Source organism: Zalophus californianus, chromosome 10 (assembly GCF_009762305.2).
Source record: "Zalophus californianus isolate mZalCal1 chromosome 10, mZalCal1.pri.v2, whole genome shotgun sequence".
Lineage (NCBI taxonomy): Eukaryota > Metazoa > Chordata > Mammalia > Carnivora > Otariidae > Zalophus > Zalophus californianus.
This window is the reverse complement of record NC_045604.1, coordinates 93,025,524-93,048,044: the sequence shown is the minus strand read 5'-3', so window position 1 is coordinate 93,048,044 and position 22,521 is coordinate 93,025,524. Positions and strand designations below refer to the sequence as shown.

General features: G+C 44.7%; 1 protein-coding gene across 2 annotated transcripts in view; it reads right to left on the bottom strand.

The window, feature by feature from the left end:
* The window catches only part of LCMT1 (leucine carboxyl methyltransferase 1), a 62,700-nt gene that overhangs the window by 28,824 nt on the left and 11,355 nt on the right, over positions 1–22,521 (bottom strand). The window contains exons 2-5 of one of the 2 annotated variants that reach the window (XM_027613884.1): positions 9,611–9,702; positions 7,625–7,746; positions 5,496–5,572; positions 3,905–3,966 (exon numbers count right to left, since the gene is read on the bottom strand). In XM_027613884.1, coding sequence (XP_027469685.1) covers positions 3,905–3,966; positions 5,496–5,572; positions 7,625–7,746; positions 9,611–9,702 — 353 coding nt within the window. The remainder of the gene's footprint in view (positions 1–3,904; positions 3,967–5,495; positions 5,573–7,624; positions 7,747–9,610; positions 9,703–22,521) is intronic. The other variant, XM_027613885.2, reaches the window with a different exon arrangement.

Below are 22,521 nucleotides of genomic sequence, written 5' to 3'. Positions count from 1 at the left end.
TTGCTTAGATGATCTGTCCATTTCAGTCAGGGGGGTGTTCAAGTCCCCCATTATTATTGTATTGTTGTCAGTGTGTTTCTTTGCTTTTGTTATTAATTGCCTTATATAACTGGCTGCTCCCATGTTAGGGGCATAGATATTTACAATTGTTAGATCTTCTTGTTGGATAGACCTTTTAAGTAGGATATAGTGTCCTTCCTCATCTCTTATTACAGTCTTTGTTTTAAAATCTAGTTTGTCTGATATAAGGATTGCCACCCCAGCTTTCTTTTGGTGTCCATTAGCTTGGTAAATGGTTTTCCACCCCCTCACTTTCAATCTGGGGGTGTCTTTGGGTCTAAAATGAGTCTCCTGCAAACAGCATATGGATGGGTCTTGTTTTTTAATCCAATCTGATAGCCTGTGTCTTTTGATTGAGGCATTGAGCCCATTTACATTCAGGGTAACTATTGAAAGGTATGAATTTAGTGCCACTGTATTGCCTGTAAGGTGACTGTTACTGTATGTTGTCTATGTTCCTTTCTGATCTTTGCTGCTTTTAGGCTCTCTCTTTGCTTAGAGGACCCCTTTCAATATTTCTTGGAGGGCTGGTTTCGTGTTTGCAAATTCCTTTAGTTTTTGTTTGTTCTGGAAGCTTTTTATCTCTCCTTCTATTTTCAATGACAGCCTCGCTGGATATAGTATTCTTGGCTGCATATTTTTCTCGTTTAGTGCTCTGAAGATATCTTGCCAGTCCTTTCTGGCCTGCCAGGTCTCTGTGGATAGGTCTGTTGCCAATCTAATATTTTTACCATTGTAGGTTACATATGTCTTCCCCCGAGCTGCTTTCAGGATTTTCTCTTTGTCGCTGAGACTCGTAAGTTTTACTATTAGAGTCGGGGTGTTGACCTATTATTATTGATTTTGAGAGGGGTTCTCTGTGCCTCCTGGATTTGGATGCCTGTTTCCTTCCTCACATTAGGGAAGTTCTCTGCTATTATTTGCTCCAATATACCTTCTGCTCCTCTCTCTGTTTCTTCTTCTGGGATCCCAATTATTCTAATGTTGTTTCGTCTTATCGTATCACTTATCTCTCGAATTCTGCCCTCGTGATCCTGTAGTTGTTTCTCTCTCTTTTTCTCAGCCTCTTTATTTTCCATCATTTGGTCTTCTATATCACTGATTCTCTCTTCTGCCTCATTTATCCTAGCAGTTAGTGCCCCCATTTTTTATTGCACCTCATCAATAGCCTTTTTGATTTCGACTTGGTTAGATTTTAGTTCTTTTATTTCTCCAGAAAGGGTTTCTCTAATAACTTCCACGCTTTCTTCAAGCCCAGCTAGTATCTTTAAAGTCATGATTCTGAACTCTAGGTCCGACATCGTACTAATGTCCGTATTGAGTAGGTCCCTGGCAGACGGTACTACCTGTTGTTCTTTTTGCTGAGATGATTTTTTTCGTCTTGTCATTTTGTCCAGAGGAGAACAGATGAATGAGAGAACAAAATGCTAACAGGTTTACAACGTCCCCAGCAAATATACTGTATACAAATCAGAAAAGACCTGACACCAGGGGAAAAGAAAGGGAAAGAAAGAAAAAAGAAAGAGAAAAAAAAAAAGAAAAAAAAGATAAAAACAAAAACAGAACAATACAAAAAAAGCAGAATATGATCAAATATGATCAGGCTAGTGCATAGATCAGTGCCACACACTAGATTTTGGGCGTAATTTGGTCCCTTAGAAAAAAGTGCCTCCTAAAATTTTAAAGGAAGAAAGACATATATGTACAAAATAAGGGTTGATACAATGAAGGGATGGAAGATGACTGTAAAGATGAAAATTATAAAAGATTTTATAAAAGGACTTGATAAGAAGTTGTTTGAAAAAAGAAAGAAGATTTAAGAAAAAAAAAAAGAAAAAACGGAGAGAATGTGATCAGGCAGGAGACTAGAACAGAGCCATACACTAGTGATTTAGGGTATATTTTGATCTGTTAGAAGAAACTGTATGTCAAAATTTTAAAGAGAGAACAACTTATATATATATATATGCCAAAAATAAGGGTAACTACTATGAAGGGATAAAATATGACTCTAAAAATGAAAAATAAAAAATGTTTTTTTTTTAAAAAAGAGATTGATGTTGGTTGAGAAAGGGAAAAAGAAAAATAAAAAAAAAACAGTTGACAAAAATTAACTTTGATGAACTAATGAATCATGGTAAAAAAAAGCCATGAATTCTATGTGCAGTATTCCCCTAGCGCTGGAGTTCTCCCGTTCTCCTTGATCGGTAAACTTGGTCTTGGCTTGCTGGCTGTTCGTGTTGATCTTCTGGGGGAGGGGCCTGTTGCTGTGGTTTCCAAATGTCTTTGCCGGAGGCTGAATTGCCCTGCCCTTGTCGGTCCAGGCTAAGCAAGCTGCTCGGGTTTGGTCTCAGGGGCTTTTGTTCCCTGCAAGCTCTCGGTACAGCCTTGGAGGACCAGGGCAAAAATGGTGGCCTCCCAATCTCCACCCGGAGGAGCTGAGAACTCGGGGCCCCATTCCCTAGTGCGCCCCCAGAGAAAAGCAGTCAGTCCCGTGTCCCCGATCTCCGGCCACACTCCGTGCTCACCCGGCCTGTGACCGAGCGTTGCTATCTCTGGCACCCGACCCCGTGTGGAGTCTCCAAACCCAGCAGATCCCTGCGGTGCGCTCCCGCGCCGCTCCTCCCCGGGAAGGAAGGGGAGTCTCCCCGGATCTGCTGCTTGTTGGGTCCCTGCTGGAGGAGCAGTGGCCCGACTGGGCCGCGGATCACAGTTTATGGCAACCCTGAGCTGAGAGCCCGCGCCTCGGCTCCGTCTCTGCAGCCGGCTTCCCCGCTCCGATACCTGGGAGCTCTGGCGCACTCAGGCACCCCGGTCTTTCTGTGACCCCAAGGGTCCTGAGACCACACTGTCCCGGGAGGATTCCACCCCCTGCTTAGCCACTCGAGCGATGTCCCTCAGCGGAGCCAACTTCTAAAAGGTCCGATTTTGTGCTCCGCGGCTCTATCACTTGCCAGAAGCGGCCGACGGAGGCCCCCTCCCCCGCTGTCTATCCTCCCGACTATCGCCTCGGATTCACTTCTCCGCACGTCCTACCTTCCAGTAAGTGGTCGCCTCTCTGTTCAGAGAGTTGTTGCTACTCTCCTCTTCGATCTCCTGTTGAGTTCGTAGGTGTTCAGAATGGTTTGATCCCTATTCAGCTGAATTCCTGAGACCAGACAAAATCTAGGTCTCCTACTCCTCCGCCATCTTCCTCCGCCTCCTGGGCAAGTCTTCTGACCTGAATTATTAATAAGTCCCTTGAACTACTCTGCCAGACACAGACTGGAAACGATGGAACATTCTGGAAGAGGTTTCCCTTGGTTTGAAAGGCATAGAAGTGAGCAGAAAGTTGATGGAAACACTCATAATAAAAACGTGAGGCGAAAACCGGAGCACAGGGGCCAAGGAGGTGACCTAATAGGTGGAGCAGGTCAGGTACAGACAGCGGGGAACAGTGGGGGCGGGACTGGATGGTGACTGCCCCCCTCCATGAGGCAGCCATGTAGGAGGGAGGGTCTGATGTTGCCGGACTGGATGTTCCCAAAGAAAGCTGGAAAGGGAGAAATTCCGGAAAAAATCTATTTTTGCACACCATTTGCAAATCACTGAAACACACTTGTAAAGATTATAAATGGGGACCTATGGACATCTGCTCTAAATTGCTTCACGGTAAATGCGATGCAGTGTAAATGTATCAGCAGAAGTACATGCTGTGTGACATCATGGGCGCACACACATTCTGACGCACAAACACACACACACACACACACACACAGACACCCCATATTTCAAAGGAAAAGGGGAAAAAAAGCAAAGAGAGTTCTATAGTCCGTACTGTACCGCGTAGGTTAAGGGTACTTGCCGTTTTGAAGTGGGTCCTCTGAATGTAATTCTATAATGGGTTGTAATAAGAAAGGTTTGACTCTGTGGGAAGATGGGAAAGAGAGAGAAATGAGTCCAGGAGCTGTTTCAGCAAAATTGCAAACACCCACTCCAGAAACGGCAAATACATCCTGCAAGGGCCATCACTGCACAGGGCCTTCTGCTTCATGACATCTGGCCCCCAGCACACACACTCATACTTCAGTGGATCGGGGTTCAGGCGAGGTCACTAAGCAGGACACTCCGAATCAGATGTCCAGTCACAGTCTGATCATAAATACTGAAGACTCAAAATCGCTCAGGATAGTGAGCAAGAATTTTCCCGATGTTTCAGTGTTTTCCAAGCCATATCTAGTTTCCTGCCTCTCCTCCAACAAAATTTTTAACACAGTGCTTATTGCTCACAGTTAACTGAAAAACGGACTCTATTCAGACCAGAAGTCAGTAACATTTATGTGATGAGTCTCCTCCTTCACAATATGCAAAAATCAGACCTCAGAGAGCCAAATCCTCTATCAAACAACCACACACAAAGGCCAAAGCATTTTTCAGCCCAGAGGCCACCTCTGGGCTTAAGTGAGAGCCCACTTACTCTTATTTCACTCGGGGTTCCCCAACAAGCTAGGATGTCCTCTGCAGATGCACAGCCTCAGATGCCAGACGGCAACTAAAAAGCATATTTACCGTAACAGAATCTTGTATTTGGAAAGGGTGAAAACCTTGTTTTTATAGGATAAAGTAGAATAAGCTCATACTTGAAAAATATGTCCAGATGTTGAGAATTAGACATCTCTGAAGGACAAGCTGAAACTTCCATGTGCACTAAAAATTTTTTTAAATATAAGACCTGGCATTTTATTGAAATCACTCATTTAAAAACAGGGAAGGGAGTACAGGTCAAAACCACTAAGAAACCTTGACTTTGGCTTGAGGCCAGGGTTTAAATCTCAGCTCCACCCTTTCGTCCACAGGTGCCCTGACGGATATTCGCTTCACTGCTTTGAGCCTCAGCTTCCCCACTGGAATTCACGAGTCTGCTCTGAGCACTGAATGATGATCCAAGTGAAGCATTTCACATGGTGCTACAAAAAGTCCCAGCAGAGATTCACAAACTTGTCCTCTACAACTCTGCAAACTTTTTAAAATCTGGCCTCAGAGTGGCCCCTGGAATATCTCATGTATAGTAAATGACTGAGTTCAGCCTTCTCGTCATTTGCACGAACAATATTTACTTGACATCTGCTCTGGGCCTGGCACCTCTCTATGCCCTGGAGAGATCCAAGTACACAAAAGACACAGAACAATTCCGATGATTAAACTATTGTAGGTCATTTCTTCTCAAGGTTCAGAGAAATGACGTTCATGGACAGAACAGTCCCAAGGGAGGGTGTCTACTGCATTTGGAAGGACTGCTCGAGAGGTTGGAATGAGGATCCCAGGGCCAGCAAGAAAGCGGTGTGGGGGTGCAAGGAGAGCCCCGTAAAATGAGGTCTCCGGCATGCAGACCAGCCCCCTACTGACCGCTGCCTCTGAATCCAGAGGCTCTGTCCTCTGGTCCAAGCCACACTTACTTGAGGCTGTGCAGCTTTCTCGTGACTATCATTGGAAAGTCGACCTCAAAATATTTACTTGGGAGAAGATCTTCATCCTGAGGAAAAATACACAGTGAGTTTTCTAATTCTGTATTCCCTCATACACTGACTGACCATCTTCACGTACTGAACACTAGGCCCCAAATAGCAAAGGCGTACTTAGCGCCTTAAATTAGGAACGATATGGTCAGAAATGTATTGTTTAGGTGACTTTGGTCTCCGCATGAAGAACGGATGGAGGACAAAAGTTAGGAGGATCTCACAGTTGTCCAGGAAGAAGGTCCAGGGAAGAAGTCACGGGGAGCCTGAACTGGGGGGGGGGGGGGGGGGGCGCCACTGGGATGGATGTGGGGAGGCACTGAGAGGTGCTGGGGAAGTAGGACCTAACAGACTTTTCCAAAACCCAGACTGAGACAGATTAGGGAGGGTCAGGAACCCAATGTGGGGGGGGGGGGGTTGGGACCAGCATTTAGGGGATCAAATAGGATACAACAGCTAATATCACAAAGCATCCCCCCCAGTGAGAGCAGGCAAGGTTTGCTCATTTGACCTAGACTCCAAAGAGCAAACAAGCATTTTTTTTTAAAGAAACGCAGATTAAAAAAAAACAACAAAAAACCTTTGGACCAATATAATTATCAAACAAACCAAAATTCCTCCATAAAATCTTTTAGACCCTATGCTATTAGCCTTCCTCACTCCTGACAGATAACCTTTCTCTTGGAAGGGGTACCTAGGTCTCGGTGTACCTTGACCAAAAATAAAAATGCCAGACTTATTCATTATTAACCGACCTACATGACGGGGGAGAAACCAAACCTCGGGACCAAGGGAAAAGGGAGTTGGGCTGAAAGGAGGCTTTTCTTCAGCGGCTTCTGCTCACACTGCACACGTTCTGCCCCTGCATTCTGTTCCAGCTCCTTCCACCACACCATGGTCACTGAGGTACAGACACCAACATGGACAGAAGACTGCAAAGACCCCCCTGAACGAGAACAGGGCTCTGTGTAGAGAACAGGGAAGGAACCTGGACTTGGAGGAGCTGCAGTCCATTGTCTGTTCCACGCTCCAGCCCCACTGGCTGTCCAATTTGGGGGAGACACAGGCTCTCGTGCCCCCCTTTCCCTATCTGTGTAACCCACCCCTCCAGAGCTCCCAAGTTAATTCATGAGGTCATGGAAGTGCAAGCACCTCATAAATGTGAGCTCTCCTAACCTGAATGAAAAAGGCAGAGGCAAATGATTGATATCAGGCCAGGCTGAGGCTGCTGAGTTTTCACCTGAGTAATAGAAAGGTCGGGAACACTGATGGCCAAAGACCTTCTTATCAGGAGAGCTCATTAGGGACAAAACACATATGCAGGTTGCGTTAGGCCCACACGCTCTAATTTATCTTGGTAAATGTCTGCAAGAACTCTGGGGAAACTCCCGAACCCATCACTGCCACATGACTGACCTAATAGAAAAAACAGAAAAATCCGTACAAATGTACAGGAAAGAAAATGCAATGGGTGAGGGTGTCGTCGGGAACAGGTTGCACACTTCAATTCCAGCCCAGAATCCAAGACCAGCGCTTTGGTCCTGGTTCTGCACTAACCGGACCCATCTTCTTTCCTGTAAGTGAGCATAGTTACACCTGTTCTTGCCCCCTAACAGAGCAGGTGAGGGATCAAATCAGGGAATAGCTACAAAAGGCCTTTGTGTCATATCACCATCACCCAGCCTTGCACATCCCCAAACTGTACCAAGGACACTGTCATGATGACAATAAAGTCTTCGTTATCGTCAATATGGCAGATGCAGGGGCTCTGGGTCTCACAATTCCACTGGCAGGGTTCTTCCACACGTGCAGAGGACATGTCTACAAGGATTTTTACCATAACCCCTGTTTGTAACAACAAAGGATGGGAAGCCAGGCGCCCATCCTTCACCAGGCTCTGGTGACATCACTTATGTGGCTGATGGTAGCAGCAGGTGCAAGCAGCTGGGGACAGGGGTGCAAGACAGGCAGTTACTGCATTCCTTCTGAATATATTTTTAACATTTTTGAACCAGGCGGGCACCTTCACAAATGAAACAATTCAGGAAAGAAGGGGAATTTTCATTTACCTTTAATCTCCAGAAGGTGGTATCCATCCCAGCCCCAAGATTTAGAATTTGACAATGACATTCTGTCTTCCGTAGAAATGCCTTTATCAGCTGACTGACGCCATGGACTCGAGCAAAATATCCTGAGAGAGAGACAGAGACAAGCTATCGTTCAGTGAGGTCGGAAATCATCCTTGCAGAGCCCACCCCAGGAGAAGAGAAAATGAGGACTCTCCTGCTCTTCTTCGGGGTCAGTGGTTTATCTCTGGACTTCATGGGAGAGAGAGTGACTTTCACATTCTCTTCCTTTTTTTTTTATTTAAAGCTTGCTAGAACCAAAGTAAGTACAATCTATTTAACGGTAGAATTAACTATCTTAAAAATAAAATGGTCCGTAAATTTACTTATGAAAGACAAGTCGGATCTAAATATTCCTTCAGGAAATGTGCTTTTTTGTGGCTAGGTGAAAGCTACTCAGGACTCTGCAAAAAGTCAAAATGACGAGATCATGATGAAAATAATATTTTGGGGTCATTATATGGGACAGATAAATGTCACAGCAAAAAAAGAAAAGAAAAAAAAGGCTATATTTCTTACCGTGTTCCCTTCATCTCCATCCATGCGGGTAAGAGCCTCTGTTTATAAAATGGCCTCATGGGGCACCTGGGTGGCTCAAGCGGTTAACTGCCTTCAGCTCAGGTCAAGATCTCAGGGTCCTGGGATCCAGCCCCATGTTGGGCTACCTGCTCAATGGGGAGCCTGCTTCTCCCTCTGCCTGCTGCTCCCCCTCCTTTGCGCTCTCTCTTTCTCTCTCTCAAATAAATAATATCTTTTAAAAAATAAATAAAATGGCCTCACAGACCATCTGCACTGTCAATAAATGGACTTGCTCAGCTCCAGGAGAATGGGAAGGTGGAGCAAAGGAAATGAAAAATAAAAACAGAGGGAAAGGAAGATAATATCTGTTCTAAAGCCCTGCTGCTTGAGTATAACTACTTTAAGAACAAAATTTGAGTAGCATTTAGAAACTTACTGCAATGTGACAAGGAATTCTATGTCTATTCATTCTCCTAATAAATAACTTGAGCTTCTACTTTATGTGTTTCTTGCATTTTATTTTTCTCGGGAATCATTTTTAATGTATGTTATAGAATATCGTCCACAACAGATTGGTTATTGGAAAAAACTTTAAAGATGCTCACAACACGCTGTTAGGGAAGCATTCTCCTAGTGGGCCCCAGTCTGGAGATGCAGCCCAGGCAGAGAAAGGAAGGAAGGAAGGCCGGCTGACACGCTCCCTGGAGCGCCCATCTCCCGGGCCCCCAAGGTGGGTCCCTGTCTCTGCAGCACTGGTTAGGAAAGCTGCCTCAGGAGCCAGGGAGGGAACCTGAACCCAGGCCTGGCCCCATCTCCCCGATGCCTGGGTTCACCCTCAGCTCCAAGTAAGGTCCATGTCCTTATTCTCAGGGACCACCAATTTATACTTTCTTTGCATTTCTTATAGAATCTACCCATGGGCTCCATCTTTAGGGCCAGGATTCCCTGCATGCCCAAGGACTGTGGTCATTTGGTCAATTTCTCAATCTGGCTAAGACTGAGACACCCTCCCGTCTCAAATCCTTTCACTGCCTTGATAAAAAGGACTTGCAGAGCCTAATAGTGTCACTATTATTTTACTAAGGCCATGAAAGTAATTCCTTACTTGAACAGTTTACAGTAAAAAATAATATGAGTGTCTCTTAAGCATATAAAAATCATCTTCAACTTCACCCCCACATAAGAGGAATATAAAATAAAATTACTGTAAGATACCATCCTTCCCGTATCAGATTAACCATGATGAAAAGGTTCCTAATACACTGTGTCAGTGAGGATGTTGGAAAATAAGCACTTTCATACGCCACTGGAGAGAATGAACACTGGAACTCTCACTTTTGTAGAATGAATCCCTAAAAGCTCAGGTCTCTGGGCTGATGAGGGGACGCTGGGAGGGAGGGGGTCACTTGCCTCTGTTAATTTCGGGGGCCTTCCTCTCCTTAGACAGTCTTACAAAATGCTGGATGTAAGGGTCATGCCAGTAGCCAAGGCTTACTGCAAACCTGGAGGAGGAAAGGAGGCAGGTGAGTTGAGGTCAGTAGGATCTGACCCAGTTCTCAGGAACCAGGTCAGGAAGGAAAATCATCTACCTCAAAAGGCCAACAGAGGCACATTCGGTGCTCCATTACAAATGTCAGCAGACTCAGCCATATGTCTTAGTGCTCCCAAACATGGCCCCTCACCCTCCCCACGGCACCCATTTCTTCCCTCTCTTTACTCATGTGGCTAACTCCTTCTCCAGGACCCTAGAGGACAGAACCTCACCTCATCCCTCACCAAGAAGACCTGCCACCACTTATTCCCTCAGCAAACTTACTGGCGAGAGCCACTCAGACAACTCTGCTTGACCAGAAGTTCTGTGTCTGTAGGAAAGGAAATCCAGGATTGTTTTGTAAAACTCACGAATGACTACCTAAGCATTTCCCTCGGCTCTGTATTAGGTACCAGTCATTGCTCTCAGCACGTCATAGTGGGGAAAACCAGGAACAAAGAAACACAACAGCTACAATCTAGAAAATGCCATACTAGCCTGCACTCTCTGGTCTACACAACCTGCAAAATGCTATGGTAGCCTAAACTCTCTCCTGTCTACACTACAAGGAATCAAAGTCTTAGTGTTCTAACCCAGGGAGCTGAAGCCCAGATTACCACTGAAGGTCTTCTGGCAACTGTGAGGAAATCAGCCTTACGACGACGAGAAGTAGGGAAAGGAGCCTGGATCCCTAAGGCCATGTGAAGCCATTTTGGCCCTTGCCTCTCAATGGATATCTTGTGAATTAATAAATGTCTTTAACATTTCAACCAAATGGAGGGGCACCTGGGTGGCACAGTTGAACGGCCAACTCTTGGTTTAGGCTCAGGTCATTTTCTCGGGGTCCTGGCATCAAGCCCAATGATGGACTCCATCCTTAGCCAGGAGTCTGTTTCGGGATTCTCTCTCCCTCTCTCCCTCCCTCCCTCTCTCTCGGCCCTTCTCCCGCCCCGCACTCTCTCTCTCTCTAAAATAAATAAATCTTAAAAAAATAAATAAATAAATAAATAAAAATAAGTAATAAATAAATCAAATGCAGTTGGTCTTCTGTTACTTATAGGCTGAAACATCCTAAATGATATCCTGAGCCCATTACCTCATTTCCAGTCGTTTGATGAGTAAGGTGAAAGAGGTAGGGTGTGTGTGGGGGGAGCGGGGTGTGTGTGTGTGTGGTATCAACCAGCTGGGTTCTGAGTTTCCAGAAGCAGATAGATATCATATCTTCTCTTTGTATCCATTGACAAGGCTTACTGCTGCCTTGACTACAGTCTGTGCTAATCCTGTACATGCACCCCCCCCATTCTCTCCCATGAGGGCCATGTGGCCACAACCACAGATACCCATAAGGAAGCACATGCCTTCGGCTACTCAAGGCGGCTACTCAAGGCAGCAGCTCAACACAGAAACACACAAAGTACGCACTAAGGGACACAATTTGCTACAAGCCTAGATTGTCAAGGAAAACTGACCCACAGAGTTTTACAAGGGTGAACAGGCTCCATTGTCTAAAACAGTGCTTTTCAAACAGTGAATTGTGACCCATCCATGTCATAAAATCAACGTAGTAGTCTGCAAATCCCCGTCTTAGAAAATGCAGTCAACTAGAGTAAACTAGAAAATAGGAGTAGGCATTACACACTGTAAGAGTTAAAGATTGTTTTGTGAAGCTTTTGCTGAAGTGTGTGCTCGGGGTTTAAGTGCCATGAAAACTCTTTTCTCTAAACAAACAAAACAAAATAGACTCTTTTTTTTTTAAGATTTTATTTATTTATTTGAGAGACAGACAATGAGAGATAGAGAGCACAAGAGGGAAGAGGGTCAGAGGGAGAAGCAGACTCCCCGCTGAGCAGGGAGTCCCACGTGGGACTCGATCCCAGGACTCCAGGATCATGACCTGAGCCGAAGGCAAACAAAATAGACTCTTAAACACAGAAAGGAAACCGGTGATTGCCAGAGGGAAAGGCGGGGGTGGGTGAAATTGGTGATGGGGATTAAGAGGTACAAACTTCAACAAATATAAATAACTCACAAAGACAAAATGTACCTCAGGAATATCGTCAATAATATTGGCTCAGTCGGTTAAGTGGCTGCCTTCGGCTCAGGTCATGATCCTGGGGTCCTGGGAACGAGCCCCACGTCCGGCTCCCTGCTCAGCAGAGAGCCTGCTTCTCCCTCTCCCTCTGCCTGCCACTCTGCCTACTTGTGCTCTCTCTCTACCGCTCTGTCAAATAAATAAATAAAATCTTTAAAAATAATAATAATATAATAACACTGTACCGAGACCGATGGTGAATATACTTAATGATGGTGAGTGCTGAGTACTGCACAGGCTTGTTGAATCACTATGTTGCACACCTGAAACATGACATTGTATAGATCAATTATATTTCAATAACTAAAAGAGAAAATTGTGTTCTCACCATTGGTGGTTTGATGAGCACTGTCCTCGAAGCCGTCATCTAGTGCCACCTAGTGGTAAAGGCCCTATCTGCAGTTGAGAAACAACCACAGACCAGTGACAAGAGTCCGCAAACACGGATGTCTGGTCAGAAGGGGCCTTCCAAATGACCTGGTCAACCCTGACATCCAGGGCAAGCACCCTTCAACAACACCGAGCCACTGCCTGAGCACACCCCACAAAGAAGGCACTCGCTCCCACGGTGAGCGGCTCTACCTGCTGATAAGCTGACCAAGCTGCCTTCCTCTAGGAGCTCCTCTCCGTACTTCCTACTGCCCTCTCCTGGATGACAAGGAGCAGCTTCTGTACCGCCCTCAGTTTAAACACTCTGGATCCAGACAAGCGATACTTGTTGAGTGTCCACTAAGTGCCAGGCACTGGGGATACAGTGGGGAACCCGGGAAGACACAGAGACAGAGACAAAGAGAAGGAAGAGCTTATGCCAGATGAAGGACAACAGCATGGGGGCAGGAAGCGCCTCGGAATGTTCCGGTAGCAGAAGGTAGGCAGGGAGGCTGAAGAACAGCAAGAAACAGGAGAAACCTCAGAGATTTCTAGAGTGTGTGTGTTCTAATTTCTCTGTTTCAAAATTTTTCTACACTAATCATGTGCTGTATTTCATTCTAAGACACCATCAATTGTAAGACTGAAAAAAGAAAGAAAAAATACTGCCAGTTAGTTTTTTATTGTTTAGAATTCTGATTTTGTGTTTATGGAAAAGCCCTTTTAGACTTTTTGAACAGAACGAAAGGGAAAGGATGAGTGACATGAGTTGGTTAAGTCTTCCCTTTCAGAAGATCTGTGAGTTTCCACACAACATTGACCTTCGAGCCGCCAAGGGCACTGGCAAGGCAGCATTTCTGAAGAGATCTCCATCATTGGATCTGAGATTTCTTTCCAAGCTCCCGACCCTCCAGGTGTAGGCTGTGTTCCTGAGTCTTTCTTGATCTCGTCAGAAGGTACCAATGGATGGTTCTGGAAGAGCAATCAGGATTTGTGCTCCTTCTTCAAATGGCCCTTAAATGGTATGTGGCCTGAAGCAGCCAGGGGCTGTGGGTGCAGTAGTCCAGCCACGCCACGAGGAAGACCGAGCACGTCCACGTGCACAGATAATGACAACTCTTAACATGACACACAGTGACTGCAGGACACATCAAGAATGAATCACGGGTGCCTGGGTGGCACAGTCTGTTGGGCAACCGACTCCTGGCTGAGGCTCAGGTTGTGATCTCAGAGTCTTGAGATGGAGCCCCACGTCTGGCTCCGCACTGGGCGAGGAGCCTGCTTAGGATCTTTCTCTCTCCCCTCCCCTCCCTACCACTGCTCACACGTGTTCTCACTCTCAAAAAGTTAAATAAATAATCAAATAAAACCCAAAGAATGAAAGATCCCATATTTAGAAAAACCTTTTCTCAGTGTTCATTCAATCCAGTATTGCCCTGAAATTTTCATGATGTTCACATACCACCTGCTGCATTTAATATTCCTTTATATATTTTTAAAGATTTTATGTATTTATTTGAGAGAGAGAGAAAGAAAGTGAGGGAGAGAGCCCAAGCAGGGGGAGTGGCAGAGGGAGACGGAAAGGGAGAAGCAGGCTCCTCGCTGAGCAGGGACCCCCCGCCCCCCAGGATCATGACCCGAGCCGAAGGCAGACGCTCAACCGATGGAGCCACCCAGACGCCTCTTAATATTCCCTTAAATCAACTCACTTCTTTTTAGTACCCAGGTCTAACGTGCTACCTAATATTTTCTTCTAACACACCCTGTAATAAATATCTATTAAAATGTAAAATTTCTATCTGGGTGCCACCTCAAGTCATCTCACATTCCCCCTGTGGGAAACACTGATCTGCTCCAATCACCTGTTCATTCAAGAAGCACTGACTGACTTGGCCCCTTCGGCAGGAGCGTCACCTGCAACGGTGGGACCTTGCCAGGAAAGGGGTGACATGCCCTCCACCGGGTATTTCTCCATCGGAGGGAATGGGAAGGGGCCCTCCCCGCTCTCCCAGCCAGTGAGGGTCAAGGCCGGGGGTGCTTCATTTCACTTCTAATCAACACTCATGAGTGCTGGCTACAATGCAAGGCATTATTCCACACGCTGGACAAATAGGAACACGTACCGCCCTCGGAAGCACCCTCCGTGGAAGGCACCGCTTTACAGACAGAGGCCAAGGTTGTTTCCTCAAGCTGTGCAACCTCGGAGGAAACTTAATTCCATTGCTTTTCAAACCTACTTTCCCACTTGGACTTCCATCCCTTCCCCCAACACTTCAGTTGCTCAAATGGTGTCTGTGTGTATGTGTGTGTGTGTATGTGTGTATTTATATGCACCATATGTACATATATACGTACCTACAATGTTTATATCTGCAACTGTAAAGGTCAATCTGATACCCTTAGCATCAGTTTTCAAGTTTGGAATTTTAGCTGTGTGCTGCATACTGGCCTTTAAGATATGTTCTACCTCTCATTTTTAATTTTATCCTTGTTCTTTTGCGTGGATCAGTCTCAGTTTTTGGTTTCTATTTCTTGTTGGTTTTATTCTTGGTTATAAATGGAAGGCAGGAAGCAAAGTCTTAAGGGCAACAGACTTTGTACCTACACAGACTTGGAGTTTCTTTCCCTTCTTGTGAGTGCTGTTGCTTTCCTCAGATCCACAAGGCCTTAAGTGTTTAATTGCCTAGGGAAACAAAAAAACAAAACAAAACAAAACAAACCCCACGAACAACAGCCTGGGTGGCTCAGGTCATGATCTGAGTCGTGAGAGTCCTGCGTTCAGGCTCCAACACTCAGCGAGGAGACCGCTTCTCCTTCTCCCTCTGCCCTCCCCGCCCCCACCACTCTCACTCTCTCTTAAATAAATGAATAGAATAGAATAGAATATTTTACAAAACCAGAAAACAACACTAGGCCTCAATTAACTAAGACCCGTAAGCTATCATTTCCTCCCAAAGGAAGTTACCAGTATTGCCTTCTGGCTTCATCTAACAACCAGTGACTTCACAAGGATTAAGAGGATCTCAAATCTACTGTCTCTATTGCAAGGAGTCCCTGAACACTGGGCAAGATATTAAAAGAAAAGGAACCAACATTCACCAGAAGGTGAATAAGGAGAAGTCAATCAGAAAGTTCCCGTGGTACAATGTCTCATATCGGACTTACACAAACAAACAATAAAAATAAAACAGTCAGCATAGAATAGAATAATAGGATACCAAGGATCTGAATAATGTTAAAGTACTTTTGGAAAAAATAAAACATTAATGAACATCTATTCTGAAAATTTTCTCCCAGTCTTGCCTATTCATTTTCTTAGTGCATTTATTTTTCCTTTGTAATTACTGCTTTTTGTGTTCTGTATAAAAAATATTTGCCTACCCCAACCAAGGTTGTCAAGATATTCTCCCATGTTTTCAGACAAAAGCCTTATGGTTCTAGCTTTTTTTTTTTAATATTTATTTATTTGAGAGGGGCAAAGAGAGCACACAGGGGGAGGGGTAGAGGGAACGAATCTCAAGCAGACACCCCGCTGAGCATGGAACCTGAGCATGACACGGGGCTTGATCTCATGACCCTGAGACCATGAGCTGAGCCAAAACCAAGAGTTGGACTCTTAAGAGACTGAGTTACCCAGGTGTCCCTGGTTCTAGCTTTTATATTTAGGTTTATGATTCATCCCAAATTAATGTGTATGTACAGAAATCAGATAGGGGTCAAGGACCATTCTGTTTCCACTTGAATAGCCACTTCATGGAGAATCATTCATTAAAAAGACCTCCCTTTCCCCCACTGACCTTATTTAACACTCTGGGCAAAAATCAATCAACGGTACTTGTAGTGATTGGTCTATTTTTGGATTCTCCATTCCGTTTCATTGATCTATCTTTATGCCAAAGACTTTGAATACTGTGGCTCTGCTATAAGTCTTAAAATTAAGCAAGAATAAGCAGTGTAACATCTTCAATTATATTCTTTTTTTGGAAGACTTCTTTGGCTATTCCAGACCCTTTGCCTTTCCATATACATACAGAATCAACTTGTTCATTTCTTCTAAAAAAAAAGAAAAGATGGCTAGGATTTTGACTGGGATTGCATTGTTTGCATGAATTAAGTCGTGGAGAACAGAAATCTCGATGACATTGAATCTTCCGCTGCATGAACAAAGCATATCTCCCATTTATTTCAGTCTTCTTGAATTCCTCTCAACAATGTTTTATAGTTTTCTGTGTAAGGGTGTTTCATGTGTATTATCAGACTTATTCCTAGCCAGTTTGCTTTTTCGTTGTTGTTTTTGTTTTATAAGAAGGCTCCACACCCAGTATGGAGCTGAGTATGGAGCCCAATGCAGGGCTTGAACTCACAACCCTGAGTTCAAGACCTGAGCTGAGATCAGAACACAGATGATTCCTCAACTGAGACACCCAGTCACCCCAACCAGTTTATGTTTTTGATGCTACTGTAAATATTTTAAATTTTCATAATCCCATCCATGTATACTTACAATGCATCTAACTGGCAAAGAATTCCTAAGCAGAATACATAATAAACTCCAATAAGTCAAAATGAAAAACAACATTAACAACAAAAATGGGCAAAACACTTGAACAGAGGGTCCACAAGATATGTGGGAATGCCCAATAAACACATGAAAAGGCGCGAAGATCATTCCTCACCAGGGAAATGCAATGTGAAACCATAATGAGATGCTATTTCACCCTCACTGACAACACAGAATGTTAACAAGGATGCTGAGCAACTGGAGTGTTACTATATTGCTGGTGGGAAGTGTAAACTGATAAACCACTTTGGAAATTACTCTAGCAGTTCAATATATCCCCTCGCTGTGACTAAGCAATTCCGAGAGAAATTTAAGACTTCTATAAGAATGTTTATTGTAGCCTATTCACAATGACCAAAATCTTGGATAGAACGAAATGTCTAATCATCAGATGAACAGATGAACAAATCATGGTTTATGCATACTACATACAAAGCAGGAAACTACACTGATAAAGACTCTCTCCTTGACCAAACTCTAGCCAGTGTCCTCTGAGCCATCGTCTCGACTAGGCATCAACCTTGCCTTATCATACACAGACTCCAATAAACACTAACATAGCTTCTTACAGCTCAAGCCCCCACCCTAGGAAGACACCAGGCCCCCTTAGTGCCAGCCTGAGGAAACTCAAGGCATCTACTGTTTGTTCAGCCAACAATGAAAAGTTGGGCCCTTGTCTCCCAGTGAGCAAATCCAGGTGGTTTCACATGGACCAACAGCTTTCCCATTTTTTTTTAAACCGTTTTTTTTTTAAAGATTTTATTTATTTATTCATGAGAGACAGAGGGGGAGAGAGAGAGAGAGAGAGAGAGAGAAGCAGAGGGAGAAGCAGGCTCCCAAGGAGCAGGGAGCCCGATGCGGGACTCGATCCCAGGACCCTGGGATCATGACCTGAGCCGAAGGCAGACCTTTAACCATCTGAGCCACCCAGGCGCCCCCATTTTTTGTACTCTGTTAGTTCTCTGATGTTATTCCCTCCTGGCCTTACTGCCTCATTCTCTCTTTAAAATGTCCTCTGTACAAATTGAGCTTGAGTTTCATTCATGCTGGACTCTTTTCTTGATTGCAATAGTTATTACTGATTAAACTCTGTCCTCAAAACTTTAACTAGGATCTGGCTTTGTTTATCTTTGATAAGTGCACACAACCTGGATAAATCTAAAAGAACACAATGAGTGAAAGAAGGCAAAAGGATACATCATGCTTGATTCTGATTATACGACATTCAATAACAGGCAAATCTAATCTACTATAGATTCTGAAATCAGAATATAAACAGTGGGGATAAGAAGACTAACTAGAAAGAGATACAAGGGAAACTTCTAGAGTTTCATATATAGTTTATATCCTGTTCTTGGTATTGCCTTCTGGCTTCATCTAACAGATATACAGTTGATCTTGGTGGTACACAGATATACAGTTGATCCTTGAACAACATAGGGGTTAGGGGTATGGACTCCGGTACACTCAAATATTGGCATATAAATTTGACTCCCCAAAAATTTCACTACTAATTGCCTACTGTTGACCAGAAGCCTTACTGAGAGTATAAACAGTTAACACATATTTTATATGGTAGATGTATTATATATTGTATTCCTTCAATAAAGTACAAAAAAGAACATATTCACAAAATCATAAACAAAATACATTTACAGTACTGTATGATATTTATTGAAAAATCCACATATAAGTGGACCCATACAATTCAAACCCATGTTGTTCAAGAGTCAATTGTATATATTTTTAACATTCATCAAACTGAACACTGAAGACCGGAGCATTTTATTTCATAAATTATCTCCCTGTCTCCCCTGCCCTTCCACCTCCATTCTCTTCCTTCCCTTCTACCTCTGTCTCTTAAGAATACCTGGTGAGAGATGGCAAAGGAGTAGGAGACCTGGATTTTGTCTGGTCCCAGGAATCCAGCTGGATACAGACCAAACCATTCTGAACACCTATGAACTGAACAGGACATCAAACAAAAGAATAGCAACAACTCTCTGAACAGAAAAGCGACCACTTTCTGGAAGGTAGGACGTGCTGAGAAGTGAATCTGAGGCGATATTCGGGAGGATAGACGGCAGGGCACGGGGCCTCTGTCGGCCACTTCTGGTGAGTGATAGAGCTGCGGAGCACAAAATCGGAACTTTTAGAAGTCGGCTCCGCTGAGGGACGTCGCTCCAGTGGCTAAGCGGGGGGTGGAACACTCGCAGGACAGTGTAGTCTCAGGACCGTCGGGGTCACAGAAAGACCAGAGGTGCCTGAGTGCGGCAGAGCTCCCAGGTATCAGAGCAGGGAAGCCAGCTGCAGAGACGGAGCCGAGGCGCGGGCTCTCAGCTCGGGTTTGCCATAAACTGTGATCCGCGGCCCAGTCGGGCCACTGCTCCTCCAGCAGGGACCCAACAAGCAGCTGATCTGGGGAGACTCCCTTTCCTCCCCCAGGAGGAGCAGCGCAGGAGTGCACCACAGGGATCTGCTGGGTTTGGAGACTACACACTAAGTCGGGTGCCAGAGATAGAAACGCTCAATCACAGGCCAGGTGAGCATGGAGTGTGGCCGGAGACCAGGGAGCCGGGAGTGATTGACTGCTTTTCTCTGGGGGTGCACTGAGGAGCAAGGCCTCGACGTCTTGGCCCCTCTGGGGAGGAGATTGGGAGGCCGCCATTTTCACTCTTGTCCTCCAAAGCTGTACCGAAAGCTTGCAGGGAACAAAAGCTCCTGAGAGCAAACCCGAGCAGATGACTTCGGCCGGACCCGGCAAGGGCAGGGCAATTCCACCTCCAGCAAGGACATTTGGGAACCACGGCAACAGGCCCCTCCCCCAGAAGATCAGCAAGAACAGCCAGCCAAGACCAAGTTTACCGATCAATGACAACGGCAGTACTCTAGCAATAGGGGAATACTGCACATAGAATTCATGGCTTTTTTTCCCACGATTCTTTAGAGTAATAAAGTTAATTTTTTTAAATTTTTTTTTGAATTTTTCTTTTTCCCTTTTCAACCAACATCTTACCAATGTCTTTTTTAAAAACTTATTTTTTATTTTTCATTTCTAGAGTCATAGCTATTCCTTTATAGTAGTTACCCTTATTTTTTGGTATATGTATATATATATGTTGATCTCTCTTTAAAATTTTGAGATACAGTTTCTTCTAACAGATCAAAATATACCCTAAATCTCTAGTGTATGGCTTTATTCTAGTCTCCTGCCTGATCACATTCTCTACCCCCCTTTTGTTTTTAAACCCTCTTCTTTCTTTTTTCAACCAACTTCTTATCTTATCAATTCCTTTTATAAAATTTTTTAATTTTCATCTTTACACTCATATTCCAACCCTTCATACTATTAACCCTCATTTGTGTACATATATAAGTTTTTCTTTCTTTAAAATTTTGGGAGGCACTTTTTTCTAACAGACCAAAATACGCCCAAAATCTAGTGTGTGGCACTAATCTATGCACCAGCCTGATCATATTTGATCATATTCTGGTTTTTTTGTTTTGTTTTGTTTTTGTCTTTTTCTTTCATTTTTCTTTTCTCTTTCTTTTCCTTTCCTTTTACCCTGGTTTCAGGTCTTTTCTGATATGTTTAGTGTATATTTTCTGGGGACATTGTTACCTTGTTAGCATTTTGTTCTCTCTTTCATTTATTCTCCTCTGGACAAAATGACAAGACAGAAAAAATCACCTCAACAAAAAGAACAAGAGGCTGACCGGCTGCCAGGGACTTAATCAATACAGACATTAGTAAGATGTCAGAACTAGACTTCAGAATGATGATTTTTTAAAGATACTAGCTGGGCTTCAAAAAAGCATGTAAGTTAATAGAGAAACACTTTCTGAAAAATAAAAGAACTAAAATCTAACCAAGTCGAAATCAAAAAGGCTATTCATGAGGTGCAATCAAAAATGGAGACTCTAACGGCTAGAATCAATTAGGCAGAAAAGAGAATTAGTGATATAGAAGACCAAATGATGGAAAATACAGAAGCTGAGAAAAAGAGAGAGAAACAACTACAGGATCAGGAGGGCAGAATTCGAGAGATTAGTGATAGCATAAGACGAAACGACATTAGAATAATTGGGATCCCAGAAGAAGAAAGAGACAGAGGGGCTGAAGATATACTGGAACAAATTATAGCAGAGAACTTCCCTAATTTGGGGAAGGAAACAGGCATCAAAATCCAGGAGACACAGTGAACCCCTCTCAAGATCAATAAAAATAGGTCAACACCCGAACACCTAATAGTAAAACTTACGAGTCTCAGAAACAAAGAGAAAATCCTGAAACCAGCTCGGGAGAAGAGACCTATAACCAACAATGGTCAAAACGTTAGACTGGCAACAAACCTATCCACAGAGACCTGGCAGGCCAGAAAGGACTAGCATGATATATTCAGAGCACTAAATGAGAAAAATATGAAGCCAAGAATCCTATATCCAGCTAGGCTGTCATTGAAAATAGAAGGAGAGATAAAAAGCTTCCAGGACAAAAACTAAAGGAATTTGCAAACACAAAACCAGCCCTACAAGAAATATTGAAAGGGGTCCTCTAAGGAAAGAGAGAGCCTAAAAGCAGCACAGACCAGAAAGGAACAGAGACAATATACAGTTACAGTCACCTTACAGGCAATACAATGGCACTGAATTCAAATCTTTCAATAGTTACCCGAACGTAAATGAGCTGAATGCCCCAATCAAAAGACACAGGCTATCAGACTGGATAAAAAAACAAAACCCAGGTCAAGAGGCAAGATGGCGGATGAATAGGAGACCTGGATTTCGACTGGTCTCAGGAATTCAGCTGAATAGGGATCAAACCATTCTGAACACCTACGAACTCAACAGGAGACCGAAGAAGAGAGTAGCAACAACTCTCTGAACAGAGAAGCGACCACTTATTGGAAGGTAGGACATGCGGAGAAGTGAATCCGAGGCGATATTCGGGAGGATAGACGGTGGGGGAGGGGGCCTCCGTCGGCCGCTTCTGGCAAGTGATAGAGCCCCGGAGCATAAAATCGCAACTTTTAGAAGTCGGCTCTGCTGAGGGACGTAGCTCCAGTGGCTAAGCGAGGGGTGGAACCCTCGCGGGACAGTGTGGTCTCAGGACCCTCAGGGTCACAGAAAGACTGGAGGTGCCTGAGTGTGGCAGAGCTCCCAGGTATCGGAGCGGGGAAGCCAGCCACAGAGACGGAGCCGAGGCGCGGGCTCTCAGCTCGGGGTTGTCATAAACTGTAATCTGCTGCCCAGTCGGGCCACTGCTCCTCCAGCAGGGACCCAACAAGCGGCAGAGCCGGGGAGACTCCCCTCCCTCGCCCGGGAGGAGTGGCGCGGATGAGCACCGCAGGGATCTGCTGGGTTTGGAGACTCCACATGGGGTCGGGTGCCAGAAATAGAAACTATCGGTCACAGGCCAGGTGAGCACGCAGTGCGGCCGGAGACCAGAGAGACGGGAGTGACTGCTTTTCTCTGGGGGCGCACTGAGGAGCGGGGCCCAAAGTTCTCAGGCCTCCGAGTGGAGATTGGGAGGCCACCATCTTCACCCTGGTCCTCCAACGCTGTACCAGAGCTTGCAGGGAACAAAAGCTTCTGAGATCAAACCGGAGCACCTTGCTTAGCCCGGACCGACAAGGGTGGGGCAATTCCGCCTCAGGCAAATACATTTGGGAACCACGGCAACAGGCCCCTCCCCCAGAAGATCAGCACAAACAGCCAGCAAGCCAAGACCAAGATTACAGATCAAGGAGAACTGGAGAACTCCAGCG